Raw genomic sequence first — 19,548 nt, 5'->3', positions numbered from 1 at the left:
GCACAAACACACACACACTAGGGTTTATTTTTCTTGGGAGACTATTCACCTCCCAGTATATTTTTAGATTGTGGGAGGAACCCAGAGCATTTAGGGGAAACCCACGCAAGCACATAGAGAATATGCAAAATCCATACAGTAATGCTGTGTACACTTGGTGTAATGTTGGCTATTTTTCCCCTACGATTTTTACTATATAGTCAAAATAGTAAGGTCAGTTAGCCAAAATCGCACTGTGTACGGTGGCTTGCGATACCAATGCGTATCCCCGCGGCATTGGTATCGCAAGTAGAAATAGAGGTACTTGTGTATTTTGGCGGCGCCCCCGATGTCCGTCGTACGACGAACAGATCGCATCGCATCACCCGATGGCATGCGATGCGATGCGACGCGATTTTGACCCCCTATACGACCAAAAATCGTATAAGCACCCTAAAGGGTGCTTTTGAGCACCCAAATGGGTGCTTACAATGTTAAATGCACCCCCACGCCACCCCCCACTATAAACGTGAACCCGAAGCGTGGCGAGCGCAGCGAGCCCGCGAGGGGCGGCGGTACGCGTCCTACGACCTTTTCATACCCCCACTATCCACGTCGGCGTGGAGTTGAGAATAGAATAGTGTGGCGAGCGCAGCGAGCCACCGAGCCCGAAGCGTGGCGAGCGCAGCGAGCCCCGCGAGGGGACGCGGATACCTTCACAGTTATACGCGTCCCCTCGCGGGCTTCACAGGTGTCTGTGAAGCCCGCGAGGGGACGCGTTTACCTGTGAAGGTATCCGCGTCCCCTCGCGGGGCTCGCTGCGCTCGCCACGCTTCGGGCTCGGTGGCTCGCTGCGCTCGCCACACTATTCTATTCTCAACTCCACGCCGACGTGGATAGTGGGGGTATGAAAAGGTCGTAGGACGCGTACCGCCGCCCCTCGCGGCCTCGCTGCGCTCGCCACGCTTCGGGTTCACGTTTATAGTGGGGGGTGGCGTGGGGGTGCATTTAACATTGTAAGCACCCATTTGGGTGCTTAACATTGTATAAGCACCCATTAGGGTGCTTATACAATGTTTAATCGCATCGCATCGCATCGTATGGCATCGTATGCCATGTACAATGGCATACAATTTCAAAATTGTATGCCATCGTACACTATCGTACGATATCGCGTCGCATCGCATACCATCGTATGTGTTATGGTATGCGATGCGATGGGCGCCGCCAAAATACACAAGTACCGTTATAGACTGAGCAGCGCAGTTTTTTTTTTTAAACTGGATTTTAAGGGGGGACATGCTGCCAAATGCAGCATGTCCCCCCCCCCCCCACACACACACACGCACACCGTTTCCCTCCCTCATATGTCCCTACCTCATTGCCAGTTAATGCCGATGCTAACTACTACATAAGCCGTACTGCCCAATACGGAAGGGGTTATGTTCCCTTGTTGAATGCGGCCTTTGCTGCCAATGTAGAATAGGGTAAACATTTGCACAACAAATATAGAAACACCTCCGCTGCTTTTCACTTCTAGTGCAAACGACAGTTCTCATTTGTTTTACAGTATGTAAAATAAATAATTAACGTGCTTTTTCTATTCACATCATTTATTTAATTGCCTCTCCCCTTTGATGTACTGTAAACCGTTTTTTTTTTTGTTTTGTGGCAGGTAAGAACATTTGATCTTCGAACATCTGGCCACAAAGAATTCCAACGGAGTCGAGTCTGAAGCAGAGTTTGGAATTATTTATCTTGAAGAGACTATGCGAATTGTTTCTTCACGCACCCTTGTGTGCCAAGAAACGACATGAATGAATTAACTTCAACTAGAACTAAATACCCATGTTTACAGACCTGGAGACTTCAGGCAAACTGGGGAGAGAAGTGTGGACTACTTTCTAACTGGATCATTTTTGTGAGGGGAAACTTTTTTTTCTCTTAATATATGTATTTTTAATACACGCCAAAGACAACCTGTGTCTTCTGTTTGAAAATCTTAATTACAGGAAACCTTTTACTGGTAATCAATACACCTTCAGGTAATACTTAAATCAATGAGCATCCCCCCCCCCTCTTTGTTCCCTCGCTATCCCAGGGAACTGTCATGTAAAAATAATTAGGTTCCTGCCACATGTTCTGCAGCCGGCTTGTGTGATTTGCTATACATGCAAGCGAAGATAACATCCAGATGGCACGAAATGTGTATGTGCTTGGAGCACTCCTTGGAAAATAAGCTGAGACATTTTGTCATTCTGATACACTCCATATACATCTCCACAGATAAAGGAAACCTCCAAACTTGCACCAGAGTGAATTCTTCATCTTGTCCCTGTTGGCTACTCACATCTCACGTTTCAGTAGCCACAGTTACCCTGTTTTTTATATATATAATTTCTCATGTGTTCAAGACTGATCAGTATACTTTATATTGCTGATAGCCCCAGTGTATCACAGTAAGACAACTATGCTGTGTACAAATTAACCATATATGGGAATTACCACAGAATAACTATTTGGAATACAAATATGTCCGCTCCATTGCGGTGCCCCGTCTCTTAGCTTCTCTGGTGTTTGGTAACCGGGAGTGAGGGATCTTGGTGTGACAAGATGTTGCTAGCCAGTACCAGGTTTTATTTACATTTTCAGGTTACTGTTCTGTGGGCCTGATTCAGTTTTGTAAACAAAGCCACAGAAACACACAACTGGGCAAAACCATGTTGCACTGCAGGTGGGGCAGATGTAACATGTGCATAGAGATTGAGATGCGGCTGGATTATGTTCAAACTGAAATCTAAATTGCAGCTTAATAATATAGTAGTCCGTGTTTATCCTGCACGGAAAAAATACAAGCCACCCAATCTAAAGCTCTCTGCGCATTACATCAGCCCCACCTGCAGTACAACATAGTTTCGGCCAGTTATGTATTTTTTTGGCATTTATACCAAAGCTGAATCAGTCTCTGTGTTCAGAACAAATATACAGCATTCAGACCAGGGGTTCCAGACTTTAACTGGGCTTGACTCAGTAGAAATATATGATTCCTAGCTTTTAAGGATGGTCACCATAGTTCTCTTATAGAAAATGTATTGTGTACTACTAAGTAATAAACTATTAATATATTTTAATATTTTCTATTTATGTTAACTATATCGTACTTAATATATTTCATTTATAGACAGGAGCAAATGAAAGCATTCTATTGACAAACAGAATGTTGGCATGAGTTGTAAGGCTGCTTCATGAATACAATCTGAACCTAACCAAAAATGAACCCCGCCATAGATAGTAAATGCAAGCGTGACGTGTAAAAGTGGGAGATCAATGAAACTTATATGTTTTAAAAGATGTTGTGTGATACACGTTTTATAATGTGATTCTTTAATATGTAAACGCCTAATTGGTAGGGAATATTTATCTGTAAAACACTGTTACATGTGAAGCGGGCGTTACCGTTAAAGGAAGCTAGATTCGGATGACCGGAACATTTAGATTCCAAGTCCTGAACCAAAGAATTATAATTTTATTGATTTTTAAAAGCAATTTAGGTTTGTGTATGTCCTCATCTTTGTCTTAGGGCAATTTCTTGTTAAGTGTAGACCACCTTCAGATTATTTAAATTATTGTCTGTACTCATTGTAGGCGCGATGCATAGCGCATTGCATTTTGAATGCTATGAATCAAGCCACTCAACGCCCGTATACCGAGGAGAGCTGTCCTTTTCGGTGTGGGTTTTTCAGGGTCTGCTGAGAGGGTAGGTAATAGAATCCTATGCTAGTAGAATCCTATGCTTATATTTACCCAACTGGTCCAAGCCCAGGAATTTAGCCATTTCTGGAGCTTGGTGCATGTGCATTAAGTGGCCAAAGCTCTGAAAACGAAATTTTCAGAGGCTTGACTGCAAAATCCAGGTTGACTCATCCCAGCCAGTAACTAACTCGAACTACATGCAGAGATTTCGTTTTCACCTTCTTTGTGTCTTTGTTCATCTCTACATTACGCTCTGCGCTAATGAGGATACTGCTTTTTCTATTTTCAATTGGCCAAAGTCAGCATGGATTGCTAATTAGAGAAAATGCAGTCGCCTGCGATCAAAAAGTCACCGCCCAGAAAGAAAGAATAACGCCCTGTGTATTAGCAGATCCACTTGCTAAAACTGAAACATCAAGTTTTTCTTCCATTTGAGTAAAACCTAAGGTTTCCACTAATCTTCTATAGAACCAGGCTGGAAGTAATCATTCCTGAAGTCCTAGACCCACCCGCAAAACGTCTTGGCACGCTTGCATTTTCACAAACACACCCAGAAAATGCCATGTTTCCACCCCTAAAACTATCGATCTGCAACTGCTATGTGTATGGATATTTATTTGCAATATGCATGCATGTATGCGACTGCTGTGCAGTTTTTCGATAATTGTCCGGCTTGAGAATTCTCTAATTAACAATCCATGTTGAATAACCCCCAATATGTGCTTTTATTCATACCTCCATTACTGCTAACTGTATGGCTTTGCCCCTGTAATATTTCACCCTGTCCTCTCTACAATCAAATAAGCATTGCGATGACCCTATTGTACGTTACCTTTAAGATGATCTGAATGGGCCATGCTGTGAAAATTCAGATTTTGTGATTGGCTAATAAACATTTTCTACAAAGACAAATCTAAATGTAAATTGAATACAGTAAGCGGATCAGACTCCAGTCAAATGGACCTTAAGCATTAATGATATACCAGTCATCTGTAATAGGAGCAGAATGGCAAAATGTTATTGGCTCACACACACTTTTTCAGCTATAGAGTTCCTCTATGAATGACAGAGATATCTATCTATCTATCTATCTATCTATCTATCTATCTATCTATCTATCTAGGCATGGCTGACCTGCAGGGGAATCGTTTATATAACACACACACACACACATATATATCATGTATTTAAGTATATGTCCTCTAACATTTGAGAGTTTCAGGCTTTCCATCTGCACGACCTTCCTGCAGGAAAATCATTCATTGTCTTTGTACATCTTGCAGTATTTCGGAGACAATTAGCAGTCGAATCGTGTACTTCAATGCAAACTATACATTGCATTGTGTTCAAAGGTGGATGGATGAAACCGGATCATCCATCTTAACAATAGTAGTAGACACTTGGAATTTAAATTAACTTTATTCATGGCAGATAATCAGAAGAGCAACATTTTCAATAGTTTTCGGTAAAATGCGAATTTACAAATACAAGGCCAGATTTATTAAGCCTGCTGAAGTGATAAAGTGGAAGGTGATCACGCAGCAACCAAGCAGCTCATGGCATTTTCAAGCACAGCCTGTAACTTGACAGTTAGGAACTTGATTGGCTGGTGCATTATCACCTTCCACTTTTTCACACCAGGCTTAATAAATTTGCCCCACAGTGTGGAATGGCACTGGTGTTTGTATTGTCAGCACTTTGCACGTTATCTGAAAATGTGGATGCAACTTTTCTCATCTCAACATGATATTATTTGATTATTAGGTCACTGAATATTGACATTTTTAGTTTTAAAATCTTTATTATGGTTTGGGATATGAAGGATTACACTGCAGAAGTCACCCTTGTCCTCAGCGACCATACTTTACTAGATCATGGTTATATACCCTAGCACCTGTTGACTTGTATTATCTGTGCACATCTGAATAATTACCTCCATGCCCAATGTCTTTGTACCCAATGAGATCTAGTGACCCTTTGACGTCTGCATGCACAAGAAGCTTGCAGTAACTTAGCTCAACACTGTTTTCATTATCCTTTCCTAGACAACAGACAGCTGCAGCCTTATTCTGCAACACTATGCTATTAGGATGTCAGGCTGCCACTTTCTGTCTTCATTCGCTTCTCTAGTGCTTCCCCCATGAGTTATCATACTTGTATTTTAGATGGGAGGGTAGCCTGACAGAATGCAGGTGGCTGGCTGTCAGAACAAGCTTGGAAATTAAAGATGAGAACCATTAGAAGAAGGCTTTCTAACCTGCTGCTTTTCCTAAACCAGAGCTAATCCAGTTTGGTAGGAGAAGCTGTCCGATATCTAATTTTTCACTGTTTCTCCAGACCTAATATCGTCCTAGACTCTGCTTTCCGCACCTTTGCCATAATTCTAATAACCATTGACCCATGTTGACTTTAGTGATGTACAGTAGGAAGCATTAATTCAGTGCCTTATTTTGTAGTTCTTTGTAGCCAATCATGATTGCTGGTGACTGGTTTAGGGAGACGAGTATAAATAAAGTACAATGACATGATAAATAATGCCAAATTACTTGGTATCCAACTGGCCAACAGTAGGATGACTGTTATGCTCTCACAAGGCACTGTTGCTGTGATGGCCTATGTTTGCCAGATCAATATAGACAGGAGGGGAAATCTAGCTCTGCTCCTCTACATTCATATACAGATGCCAGTTATGTGTTGCAATATAGGACATGCTGTCTGCCTTATGACTGAGACATACTTGAAATAACCAGAAGGAAACTGCCAAAGGAAAAACAAAACAGTATTTTGGGTAAAAGTCATAGGGAAGGAGTTTTCAAGACCGTCAATTAAAATAATCTGAAGGTGGAGCAAACATTCCACTTCCTTGCCAAGTGGTCATCCTCCTCTGTAATTTCTGTATGAAGTGTTTATTCAATGAATTGTACCGTCGTGCCACTAGTAGCCAAGTCTTACTTTGTACATTGTGATTACATGAAGTGTTGGGTGCCGAAATGTAATAGTCGCGGACATGTGCTAATATTGTAAGTGTAAGCAATATTCCCTAACTCTGTATGATGTGATAGTTTTGTATGATGTGGTTACTCTACAAAATGTAACTAGAATTTATATACAATATTTTACACTTTATGTTCTATTTGGTGTTTTATATAGGTGATGTGGGGTAATGCAAATATATTCTCCCTGTGGGATCTTAACCTGTCTGTAATCAGGATTGCAAGGTTAGCCATTTGAAACCAAAGTCTTAAGTGTGAATTGCGAGTATTGAACCATAAGACACAATGGTGTTTGAGTTACTGCTGTAACAAGGGGGGTGTGACTACTGCAACCAACCAGAGAGCAAAGCCCAGGGGGTGGCATGGTAACACCCAACAGCACCCCCGCTACATTGGTCTACTTTGCAGAGTACTTGGAGAGGGAACTGGCTTTAAGAAAAGAAAGTCACAGGACGTGTATTTAGGAGTTGTCCAGTAGCCACCTCCCTGCTACTCTGCAGCTGCCGCCGGTGCTTCCTGTGTGATATCATATGGAGCTGGGTGTTTAGACCAGGGCGCACACACCGGTGGGTGGTCATTGTCATTATACATCATTGACACCGGTGGAAGGTCATCTTCATTATACACCCTTGCCTCTTGGTTTGCTTTAAGTGAATAGATGACCTACAGTATAAGGTCGCATTGTGACCCTTTCACACGGGCACCTGTTTTAGGTGTCCCAGGTCAAGTTAGAAGTGGATACAGGTAAACTTGCGATATTGTGGCATACATAATGCATACAGGCTTGTTAATTGTTTCTAAATGGCTGACCTGGCAACACTAGATATTTAATGAGTATTCGCTCTACTATAGACAAATTGCATACTTCCTATAACGCTTTCAGCACACTATTTGTTGATCTTGCGTTAAGATAAGGAAGGGTTAACCATTGAGCTAATGAAAAAGGCTCTTCCTTTCTGGGAAGCATGTGACACTGCCAAATATCCACAAGGATGTGATTGTAATTCTTTTTACTTGCTGCTATGTGATCTGTGTTGTCTTATCCTCTCGGTTTTTTTATGTTCCATTTTGTGTGGTTGTAGGGGAAACAAGCTAAAAATAGAGTACAAGTACTTTGTCATTCCTTTTTGATTAGCTATTTAATGACTGCAAGACCTCATCTGTGCTTTAATTACCAGTTCATTTAAGCAAATGAAGCAAGCTGGCTTCAGACTTCCTGTGCGCTTTGTAATGGCATGTCTGTGTTTAAAGTAGCAGTGTTGCTTTTTTTTGCCATAAGAAAGCAAATGAGTGCCAGGGATTTTGGCTTTTAAGGGTTTATGCAAGCCAGATGCCAGGGTGCTGCGTCCTGCCAGATGATTGAACTTCTACTTTGCATGGTGTAGAAAAGCTGACCTGTAGTTACCTTGTTGTATGTGTGGTTTCAGAAGCCTTGCCTTATGGTCGGGTTGGTGTACTAACAAGGTCCTATGAAATAGTCACACTAGTACCGTGTGAATGAGCCCTTAGTTCTAAAACCAAAACCAGGGAGGACTGAGTACAATGTTGGCCATCATTATTTTATTTTGTGTAAATTAAGGGTGTGTCTGTTCTTCTTGGTTGGCATCCATGCAGTCACAGTTGACCCGATCTTAATATACTGTATATCAAACGGATTAGTAAAATTGTATTTTGATATCATTTTTTTATGTTTGTTGTCAAGATATTTTAGTTACCCATATATAGAATTTATAGACCTGACGGCTATTGTGGTGTTCTTCATTTTGTATTGTTACTTGTTTGTTTTGTTTTTTTTTCAAATGTTTGTTTCTTCTAAACTGCTGTACACTCAACATGCCTAGGGCGACTGAGCTGCCAGGTCCAGGGCAACTGTGCTACCATCGGGCAGCTTTCCTTGCTGAAAAAATATCTGACGCAATGAGATGTGACTTGGACACACCTAAAGACTGTGATTCATTTGATATTTGAAAATGAAAAGTGATAAACAGCCAGCCAATCAGCTCCTAAATGCCATGCTACATGCTGGGTTTTGAGCTGGTTGGCTGGTTGTTTATCACTCTTTACTTTTATTACATTTTTAAGCTTAATACATATGACCCTCAGGGGCTGATTTATTAAGCTCGGTGAAGTGATAAACTGTCTGGTTTTTATCACCGACCAATCAACTCCTATCTGTCATTTTTCAAAAGAAGACTGTAACTTCACAGGTAGGAGCTGATTGGCTGGTGATAAAAACCAGACAGTTTATCATTTCACCAAGCTTAATAAATATACCCCTCAGAGACTAAAAGCTGCAGAGAGCTATACAAGTATCACATAACAAAGTAGTCAGCACAGTCTTCTGGTGCATCTCAACAAAAAGACACCTGGGGATAGCAAAGTCACAGGGGAGCTGGTGCATCAAGAGGGGATATTCGATGTGACCGCAGCAGAGATATGCAAGTATGTCTCCTGCATCCATATAACATTCCAATTGAAAATATAGTTATGCGGGAAAAAGTTATAGGGTCTGAGTTTGTCGGAGTTGTGGTATGCTGGATGATTTTGGATGGGTTCTTCAAGCGGTAATCATTTTACAAGACAAAACCATGCCTTGTAAATGACTTCTGATTTAAATAAAAGCACTTAACGGACAGCATTCCACACCACAGGCAATCTGAGACCCTATTACATTTCCCCGATAGATTCTCTGTGAATAGGAAGGTTGCCTAAATTCTGATGAGGCAACAATGTGGTGTTCGTCTGAGCACACAATCTGGGTCATGTGCTTTATAGTTCTCAGATATTGTGCACCTGCAAGGCATAATCACAGATATTCTTGCACACTTGCATAGGGGGAAATAGAAATATGTGTTGTGCAGTATGCGTCATGCAGACATACAAACCTAATTGAACCGATCCTTTTTTTTTTTTTTGTACCTGTAAATAAAGGAACCGCATTGGTGCCACCACAGCTGACTTCATGCGTAGCTACACTGTATAAAACGCATATAAAATTGGCATATATACAAAGGACGACGTGAACTTCATTCCTCGCTCCTGACATGCCTTTATAAATGCAGTCTACAGTGACCATCCTCCCATTACCTCAATCTCTTCTGTAGCATAGCTTTCAATTTGACCTATGATCATGGATACTGCTGTCTCCATGTTTAAATTATCATTAGCACATAGCTATATTCCATGTCTCACACTCCGACATCACTGCCAGTACCTAGACCATGGGTCTTCAACCTGTGGCCCTCCAGATGTTGTGAAACTACATGTTCCAACATGCATTGCCACATTTTTTCCTAAAGGGCATGCCAAAACTGTCAGGGCATGATGGGACATGTAGTTCCACAACATCTGGAGGGCCACAGGTTGAAGACCTGTGACCTAGACTATGGCTCAAATATAATCGCGTATCGGATTGCCAAGCGCCAAGATGTCTCTGGTTGGTAACTGGGATAACTTATCAAGGTTTCTTGCAAATGGGGCACAGTGTTCGACGGTAGCAATAGCTATGCTTAGAATGATCTTATAGAACCTCAATTTCTGTATTTGATATAGAAATCATTTTAGGAAATAGGTGTTGCCACATTTTCCTCTATTTTACTAGCTCTAAATCTATCCTCTCCTAAACTAGTATATTTACCTGCTGCTTCAATTTACCGGTTGCTGGAAAGTCTGCAAAGTAATATTTAATTTTTCTTGATATAAGTTGCTTTGCAAAAATGTGTTTTTTATTTTTTATCTTTTATTTCTTTTAAATCTAAAAATGCATTATTCATAATGAGAGTTTAATTAAATAAAGGTGGGTTATATTTTAATTTATATAATTAATTGTAAATAAGAATGATTGAAGATATTTCTAGATTTAAGGCATCTTTATTTGTGCTGATAGTTAATTCCTTCACTGCTGTCCTGCAGGACTTGGGCGGTTTTTGCATTTCTGATTTATTTTCAAAATGTCTTTTTGTAAACTGACGTAACATTTTGTATATTCAAGGATGCGTCCATTGAAAATAATCCCCCAACCCAGATATATATAAATAAAACAATGTTAATAGTGGTGTTAAATGTTTCTAGACCAGACTACCAACCAAGGAAGCTGTATTGTATTTTATTTAGATGTTTTTTAAGCTTTTATTTGTATTACCATAAAAGTCATGTTGTTAATAAAATGTCCCTGAAAATAAAACTGTTGTGTCTGTTTTTGCTTGTGTTATTTTTAGAACCAGTGTATCTTTAATTTTGTCCAGTTCTTTCCAGAACTCTTTAATATGACTTAGGCTACTTTCACAATGTCTTATACATACAAACGTTAGCTAGGGAATATATATTTCACCAATGAAGTTTTATTCACTCATGAAAAAATGATGGTCACAAACGATGGTTGAGCCAAACTATGGACCTCTCTTCCTGGTGAGGTGGTGTCGGCAGACACAATAAATACATTTAAAATAAGGTTGGACAAACCTCATATTGACATACGTACATAAATACAATGGATTTGACTTGGCCACCAGTAATATAATTTCTTGCAAAAGATAATAGATGATTAATGGTGCCAAACACGGTCTGTTTTGGGCTGCCGTTGCGATGCGTGCTCCTGCGCACATCACATTGTACATTGAACTAGACCACATCATATCTAGTTTAAAAGGCATGCTGCTTTAGCACATTGGATGCGTTTTGTACAATATATATGATGTGATCTAGTTAAAAATGCATGGTGCCTATTTTTTGTCTGTGGGGGACAAAAGGTCAACATGCCTAAGGTCAACTGGGTCATAAGGTCGACACAAACATTAGGTTGACATCGAGAATGTCCACATGGGTTTTTCACGTGTTTTTGGAGCTGACGTGCCGACAGGCGGTATTTCATGCCCTACCATCCACTTGGGCATGGAAGGAGACTCATAGTGCCAAGCATGGTGAGTGCAGCGAGCCATTTGAGGGTATGCGGTGCACCGATACGGTGTCCATGTTGACTGTCAACATTCAGGACAAAAACTGTGAAAACCCTATGTCAACCTGTTGACTGTCGACATTCCCAATGCTGATCTAATGCTTGTGTTGACCTTTTGACCATGTCAACCTTTTTTCTGTCAACCTAAGGCCTGTTGACCTTCAGCGGTCGACCCAATGTATGTTGACCTTAATTTGGTCAACCCAATGAGCCATACCACCCTCCTCGCCCCCCACCAGCACACCATAGCCCACCCTGCCTACTTATGATCAGGATGCCAACAGTTGGAATTCTGGGGTCGGCATCATCATTGAAGTCGGGATTCCAGCGCCTGACTTCTACCAGCAAATCAGAATGCAGACGTTATTATTCTGTCTGTCAGCATCCCGACAGCCGGTATGTTAGTTGCATTCCCTTACATTTGCAACAACATTGTGATGTATATTGTGGTAGTTGGACAATGTTGTGTGGGATAGTGAGTTTAAATGGTGATATTTCTACTGGCAGTATCGGATGGGGCTGCCACTGTACAAAAACATTTGTATGTTAAAAATACACAATTGTAGTGAACATGATTTGTATTAAATTTGTTTCTAGTTGTTGTTCAATAAAAAAAAACTCATCTGATAAATCAATGGAAATAAATGACATGAAACAGAATACACTTGTATGACTAGATCGTATGCCTTGTTTTAAAGGATGAATAATATATAATAAATTAAACCATAACTATCATTCTATAGAGTGATAAAAACCATTATAGACAGAACATAGTTGCTCAATAGTAATGTTTAAGGCACTAGAGTGAGTGGTGTTCCAGATTACTATGTATATCAGCAGCCACTGGAAGAAGGTATGCCAGCCTTCGGGAACTAACTATAAGTTACACAAATCCAGTAGCGCTTAATAATACATACTGTAGATGGACAATTGATACAATGATATAATTTATTTCACAATAAATAAATTATTATACATAGAACCTCCTGGGGGTAAATCAAATAAAATAACATAGATTCAACAGAATTAAAAAATATATAAAAGATGAAAACCATTCTTTTATACTATAATAAATATATTAATCCATAGATCTGCTCCTGCTGTATCTAAATATTAGAGATGAATCTTGGTAAGCATATAAACACACATAGAATCTCACCAGTCTAAGAAGGTAGAAGAAAAATATAAATAAAGTGGAGCGCTATGAGTAATATGGATCAATTAGGTATTACAATAATAATAACAATTTAGTCAAAAATGTGTGCATAAAACATATAAATAGAAAATATTACAGTTGGCTGTAACAAGTGTACTAATACTTAGTAGCTATACAATAAGCAGTATAGCAATTTAAAGGTTGCGTACTTATTGGTAATGGAGTCCTGCTTGTTCCTGTATAGCTCCTATAGAAGTCGTTGGCTAACTTTCCCACTGGGTGTCTTTTTCCGAAGGCAAATTGAGGGAGTCCATAGACCTTGCAGGATATTAAATAGTGCTGGAGGGTGAATAAGTCCTCAGATTAGAAAGGCATCCGCACGATGTATGCGGTATTTGTAATCCACAGTATGCAGTTGGTGGTGTCCCAAGACAGTAATAAAGTGCAGGAATTTTCCAAGACTCGAACCCTGAAGTAAGCGTGGGAGCTGAATTGTGGCAGGAAATCCAAAACAGCCTTCAAAGTCCAAAGACTTGTTAAAAGGTGCAGGTGCTGTCTTACATATTTTGTCGTACTCAGACGACTTTATCAAAGGTAAGTCTAGTCCAGTCTAGGAAGGGGCAGGAAGGTGTGTCTGTGATTTGCCAGTACCTCAATTGGTTAACATGCAGGCTCCGGGGGCTAATAGAATGACAATAAGCTGCCCGTTTCGGGGTCCTGTAGATCAGTTTGTATGGCTTAGTGGGCACTGATGGGCAACTAGTGGTGAACTGGTGGTGGTTGCAGCTGTACAGGTGGCACATGTTCATGTTGGCACAGCTGTACAGGTGGTACTGCGCTCAATGTTGAAATGCCGCTGACTGCAAACCTTGTTAGCCATCGAACAGCTCACCGATGTTGGGGCAACAACAGTCCTACTTCAGGGGGTCCAAATAAGGGATCCAGTTGATGGGCTGCACCAGCAAAGTTCCTAATCCTTGGGGGTTCACACCAATCTCACTCTTTACATGTTTCACTGCTCTCAGGGTGGCTTTTTCAAAAGGCAAGGATGGTGTGTGAGCAATGTTCCGGGATTATACTGTATAACTCCCTCACTTCTCTTCAGGTGCCAATTATATAAATCTAATGATATAATACCCCTTTCACACCGCACTTGTTAAACGGTATATTGCCGTTTTTTTCACATTTCAAAACGTTTAAGGCTGCAGTGGGAAAGCGCCAGAGTTGATTTACCGGTTAAAGATAACCGGTATTTTATAACGTTTAAAAAGCAGAGTCCTACACGTTTCAGAGCCGTTTTTTATGCAGTGAGAATGGCTTTGAAACGGTATTTAGTAAAAACATAAAAACAACAGATTACAGACCTGTGATAGGCTGTCCCCTGCATTCTGCATTGAAACGTGTTCAGGGGATTAAATGGGTTGACTGATGTGAATGGTACTTAAACGGTATTTAAAATGGTAATCTACTGCAATGTGAAGGCTCTGACCCATTTAAAATACTGTTTAAAAATACAGTTTTTTGAAACATTTTGGCAGTGTGAAAGCGGTATAAGTGAAGGTTGTTATATAGTTGTTTTTAGTGTTAAGGTGTTTTTGTTACTATCCATAGATACAGGCAATATTGCCTATTATTGATGCAGAACAATACACAGTATAAAGCATATTTCAAAAGCATATAACTGTTCTCTGAACATACACATAAAGTCATGCATATTTAAACACACAATTTAAATGCAACGAAGACTGTTCACCCAAATATCGGGTTTCACACAGCTAAAAATAATAAAGGTGAGTGTGCATATAACGGCGGAGTACATAAAGATTTTTCATTGTTAAAGATTTTAGCAAAAATGATACATAACACAATATTTATCATTACTACTAGCGCTGATCTATTCTAGATTGCTCAGTTTGCTCAGCACACAGCGCTGCCACTTCATACATCTACCCCAATGTGTGGTTGCCGGCTATTGGAAGTCGCTACTGTCAGTGTGGCTGTTAAATAACATCTGCGGGACTGCTAGGCTAGACTTCCGGTGGGCTTTGGGTCTCTCACTGCCGTTCTCCCTACTAATGGACCCCCACGAGGGCGCAGTTGGGATTCCGATGTCGGAGCAATGACTGTCGGAATCCCGACTGTCGGAGAGCCATCCGGCACCCATTCTCCATGTATGATGTAGGGCAGGGGTGTCCAAACTTTTTGCGACAAGGGCCAGATTGGTGAAGTGTAAATGTGTGGGCCGACCATCCAGCCTGACATTCTTTGAATCAGTAATCACATCAGAATGGTCCCCCATTCACTCTGTCCCCCAGTCTGCCCCTTCACTGTATTTCCCCCAGTCTGCCCCCATTCACTGTATGTCCCCCAGCCTGCCCCTCCTTCACTCTGTCCCCCAGTCTGCCCCCCTTCTCTTAATGTCCATCAGTGCCTCCATTCATTGTATGTCCCCCAGCCTTCCCCTTCTCTGAATGGCCATCACTGCCTCCATTCACTGTATGTCCCCCAGCCTGACCCTTCTTCACTGTTTGTCCCCCCAATCTGCCCCCTCCCTTCTCTGTATGTTTCCCAGCCCCTTGTGTGTGCCAGAGGAAAAAGCAGGAACTGCAAGGACAGGAGATGCTTGGGCTCCCGCTGCCGCCCTCCTCCACTCTGCATGTTACGGGAGCAAGTTTCCCCCTTGCTGCCCCTCTCCCCAAACACTGCTGTCACTGTGATTGTGGAGTAGGGTGATATACGATTGCAGCAGCAGGGGTAGGATGCCAAACACATCTGACTGTAGCAGCCAGCACCTCCTCACTGCAGCAGACAGCAAGGTAAAGGCGCGCTCGCTGGGGTCCCACCATTAGTGTCCTGTGCTGTGCTTCCCACATATAATGCTCTGCCTGCTTCCAGCTGGAGGCTGCGGGCCACTTGAAATGACAACACGGGCCGCAATTGTCCCCCGGGCCTGACTTTGGACATGCCTGATGTAGGGGAATGGCCCCGGTGGCAGCTATGAGGATGCTGCAGGGGTCAGCTATTGGTGGAGGTAATGGTAGGAGACAGGAGTGTGGCGAGGATCTGTCCCCGGTATTAACACATTTTGGTGGATATTCTGGTTGATTCGCAAGGCTGCAGTCCACCAAACTCCACCTTGCGAATGGTTGGCGGAGGTTTGTGAATGGATGTTACACAGTAACATCCATTCACAGGGCAGGGGGAATCTCCACATCTCTCGATCGAAAGATGTGGAAGGTGCACACAATTAAAAGTGACTTTCAAGTCACTCACATATGCATGCATGCTGGGAAGAAAATGGGCGGACAGCTGACATCCGATGATATCAGCTGCCCACCCCCGCACATGCATCATGCCTCATTAGCTTGGGAATACCCTTGAAACGTTGGACGTTCCCATATGCTAATGAGGCCGCCTGCCTACCCAAGCATGCTGTCCTGGGTGTGTGCACCCGGTGAACAGTCTGTTCACTGTGGGTATGCACGTGCGCAGAAATGTGCATGCACACAGTGCCACCATCGGTCCCTATGCGAACGTATTCTGGCCCTTTTGTCACAAGGTAAGTTTTCAAAAGTTATGTCTTTTGATAGGTTTAAGAATCCTAGTTATCCAATCAGAGGAGGAGATCTTGCAGTGTATTCTGTAGCACTTATTTTTAACCAGTCAGTGTATGCAATGCATGTGAGTTATAGCCCAGTGGAAAGTGTTTTAATGACCTTATGTACTTATAATATACATTGATTACTAGATTGTAAGCTCCTCCGAGTAGGGCCCTCTTCTTTCCTGTTGTCAAAGCCCACTTCTCTTCACATTTCACTCACAGCTCTCCTTTACTCCAACACTCAGTGACCATCTTCATACTCATCTCCATCATTGGCCTCAAGCCTCTAGTTGTATGTTGATTGGGTCCTCACTACTTACATTTAAGCTGTAATGTGTATTGAACTGTGGTGCTCTTTATTTGTACTGTATTTTTGTTATTTATTCAATGTTATGCCAAGTTTTGTCTCCCTGTATTGTTCCTTTGTACGGCGCTGCGAAACAGTTGTGGCGCCTTATAAATAAAATTATAATAATAATAATAAGAGCTTTGAGTACTAGGTAAGAATGGGTCTGGGAGAATGTGGAGGAACTTTAGATTGAGTGGGAGGTTTGACTGGCTTGTGATTGAATTTTGGAGCAAGTTAGAGGCAGCAGATGAGTAACTGGGGCCTGAAGTCATTTATACATTCTTAGCGTTATCATGAAGCCCTTGAAGTATATCGGTTTGCCCATCACTAACTTAAACCCATATGTTGTACTGATCATTTACAGAACAGTAAAGTAAAAATAAATTCTACAATACAGATGAGGTACATCTGCTGTTTGATAATGGTTTCCAATTATACAACCTTTACTGGTTCTCCCTTCTCCCAGTCCAACTGTTTCCTGTTAGCACAGTCCTATGTGTGCAGTGAGAACTCCAATTACAGGATTCTACTTAAGATCCTAACTGAATTTACTGGAAAACAAAGCCAAACACATTCTATTCAATATTTCTGTGAAAGGATTGATGAATCAGATACAGACGGTTAACCTTATGCACCTGGTTGAAATTAAACCCTCAAAATGCAGATTTGTTGAAAATGCATATACTGTAAGAGCGAGGCATATTTATACATGTGATAAGCAGGTATTCAAGGACTGCTGTATATCGGATGTCTTGCCTTAAAATAAATGCTTACAAAGTGCTAGGTAATTTTTTTCATGTTTGATCTTTATATATTATTCTCAGTTTCCTTGTGTGTCAAATGTCCTTCTGCATTTGTGCTGCTAGTATATAATATTATTTAATATTACCAGTTATTTATATAGCCCAGGGAAAGCCCAGACGATTGTAAGAGATGTTAAAGCAATGTGGGGTCTCTGTATTAAATATGGAGCTACAGTATTAAGTCAGAGATCGATATAGAAAATTGGCCTGTTTGCTAAATACATACTTGCCTACTCTGCCGGAATGGCCAAAAGGCTCCTAACAATTGGGTGTTGCTCCAGACCACCATTAATGAGAGAAAATCTCCCAGTTGCCCTATACCAAGTACAGTGGGCGACTAAGGCGGACAAGTTTGCACTGAATCGTGTCATCATATCCACACCCCCATTTGCACAATGTTGGTAGCTTCATCTGAAATACAGGACTCTCTGAAAAAAGTAGTGTGGTTGTTTCAAGATGCACAATAAGGAGGCATTTGAAGAAAATGGGCTACATGGTCGAGTCGCCAGAAGAAAGCCATTACTACACAAATGCCACAGCACAGAGACAAGCCTGAAAACTTCTGGAACAAGTCATTTGGAGTGATGAGAACAAAATTTAACTTTTTGACCACAACCATAAACGTTACATTTGGAGAGGAGTCAACAAGGCCTATGATGAAAGGTACACCATTCCTACTGTGAAACACGGAGGAGGATCGCTGATGTTTTGGGGATGTGTGAGCTACAAAGGCATGGGAAACTTGGTCAAAATTTATGGCAGGTTGAATGCAGCACGGTATCAGAAAATACTGGATTAAAATTTGCACTCATCAGCCCAGAAGCTGTGCATGGGAAGTACTTGGACGTTCCAACATGACAATGATCCAAAATACAAGGCCAATTCGACCTGTCATTGGCTACAGCAGAATAAAGTGAAGGTTCTGGAGTAGCCATCTCAGTGTCCTGACCTCAATATCATTGAGCCACTCTGGGGAGATCTCAAACGTGCAGTTCATGCAAGACAGCCCAAGAATTTACAGGAAATGGAGGCTTTTTGCCAAGAAGAATGAGCAGCTTTACTATCTAAAAAAATAAATAGCCTTATCCACAATGAGGGATCGCCAGCCGCCGGAAGGGGACGCACGTGAGGAGCTCCCTGCCGGTCCCCAATGCTTCGCCATCAGTCCCCGCCGCCTGATCCCACCTCCCCGATCCCCCCCTAAATCTGCCCATCTCCCTGAAGTGGAGACGGGCAGGGTTCGCGCCCCCTGCCGTCCAGAAACTGGGACGCATGTGCGTGTCGGACACTCGCACGTCCCAGTCAGATGGAACGCCGGCTCGCCAGTGGGGGCATTCTGGCAAGCCCCAGTGCTCGCTGAGAGGCGCTCTATCTGTACATCAAATTATCAGGCCAGAATGCACAATTCCATTGTGTTGTGCGATGCATTGTGTTTTTATTTGTGCACTGTCCCGCCGGTTGTTAGGTCAATCTTGTCATCATATCTGCTGCACTTAAGACCCGAAGATGCTGCTAATGAGCAGGATGCTGGAGTTGCAGATGATACACATAAGATCTATTGCATGTCTTGGAAGCTGCCGGGGGAAATCGTGAGATGACTCGGATCTGATGCTGGTCCTCCTTATGCATGGCCAGCTTAAGACCTAATGCTCATAGACATTGCTTTCTAAATATCATGATTTACATTTTCTCTAATAATTTCAGTTTTCCAGATTCCACATAAGCCCTGTCTGCACTGTGTTTGTCCGTCTACACCTGCTTCTCACAATATTTATCCTAACTTTTTATTTTCTTCATGTTGACACTAGTGTACTAAAGTCATGGTTCCACAACCTGGTGCTATACCTATTCACTCTGTTTGCTTTCTGCCCCCCCCCCCCCCCCCCCCCCCCCATACACACACAACCATGCCAGCCTGATCCATATCTCACCTGTCCCTTCCCTCTCTTTCTCCTGTGCT

The 19,548-nt window shown here is 41.9% G+C and overlaps 1 protein-coding gene across 1 annotated transcript in view; it reads left to right on the top strand.

Moving 5' to 3' along the window:
- FAM174B (family with sequence similarity 174 member B) overlaps positions 1–2,051 on the top strand; it is a 60,485-nt gene extending 58,434 nt beyond the window's left edge. Inside the window, exon 3 of the mRNA XM_083184237.1 lies at positions 1,655–2,051. Coding sequence (XP_083040363.1) covers positions 1,655–1,658 — 4 coding nt within the window. The 3' untranslated portion in view covers positions 1,659–2,051. The remainder of the gene's footprint in view (positions 1–1,654) is intronic.
- Positions 2,052–19,548: the final 17,497 nt, after the last annotated feature.

This window comes from Crinia signifera, chromosome 4 (genome assembly GCF_055691185.1).
Source record: "Crinia signifera chromosome 4, ASM5569118v1, whole genome shotgun sequence".
NCBI classification, from domain to species: domain Eukaryota; kingdom Metazoa; phylum Chordata; class Amphibia; order Anura; family Myobatrachidae; genus Crinia; species Crinia signifera.
Note: the sequence above shows the minus strand (reverse complement) of the source record. Positions and strands in the feature narration are given on the sequence as shown.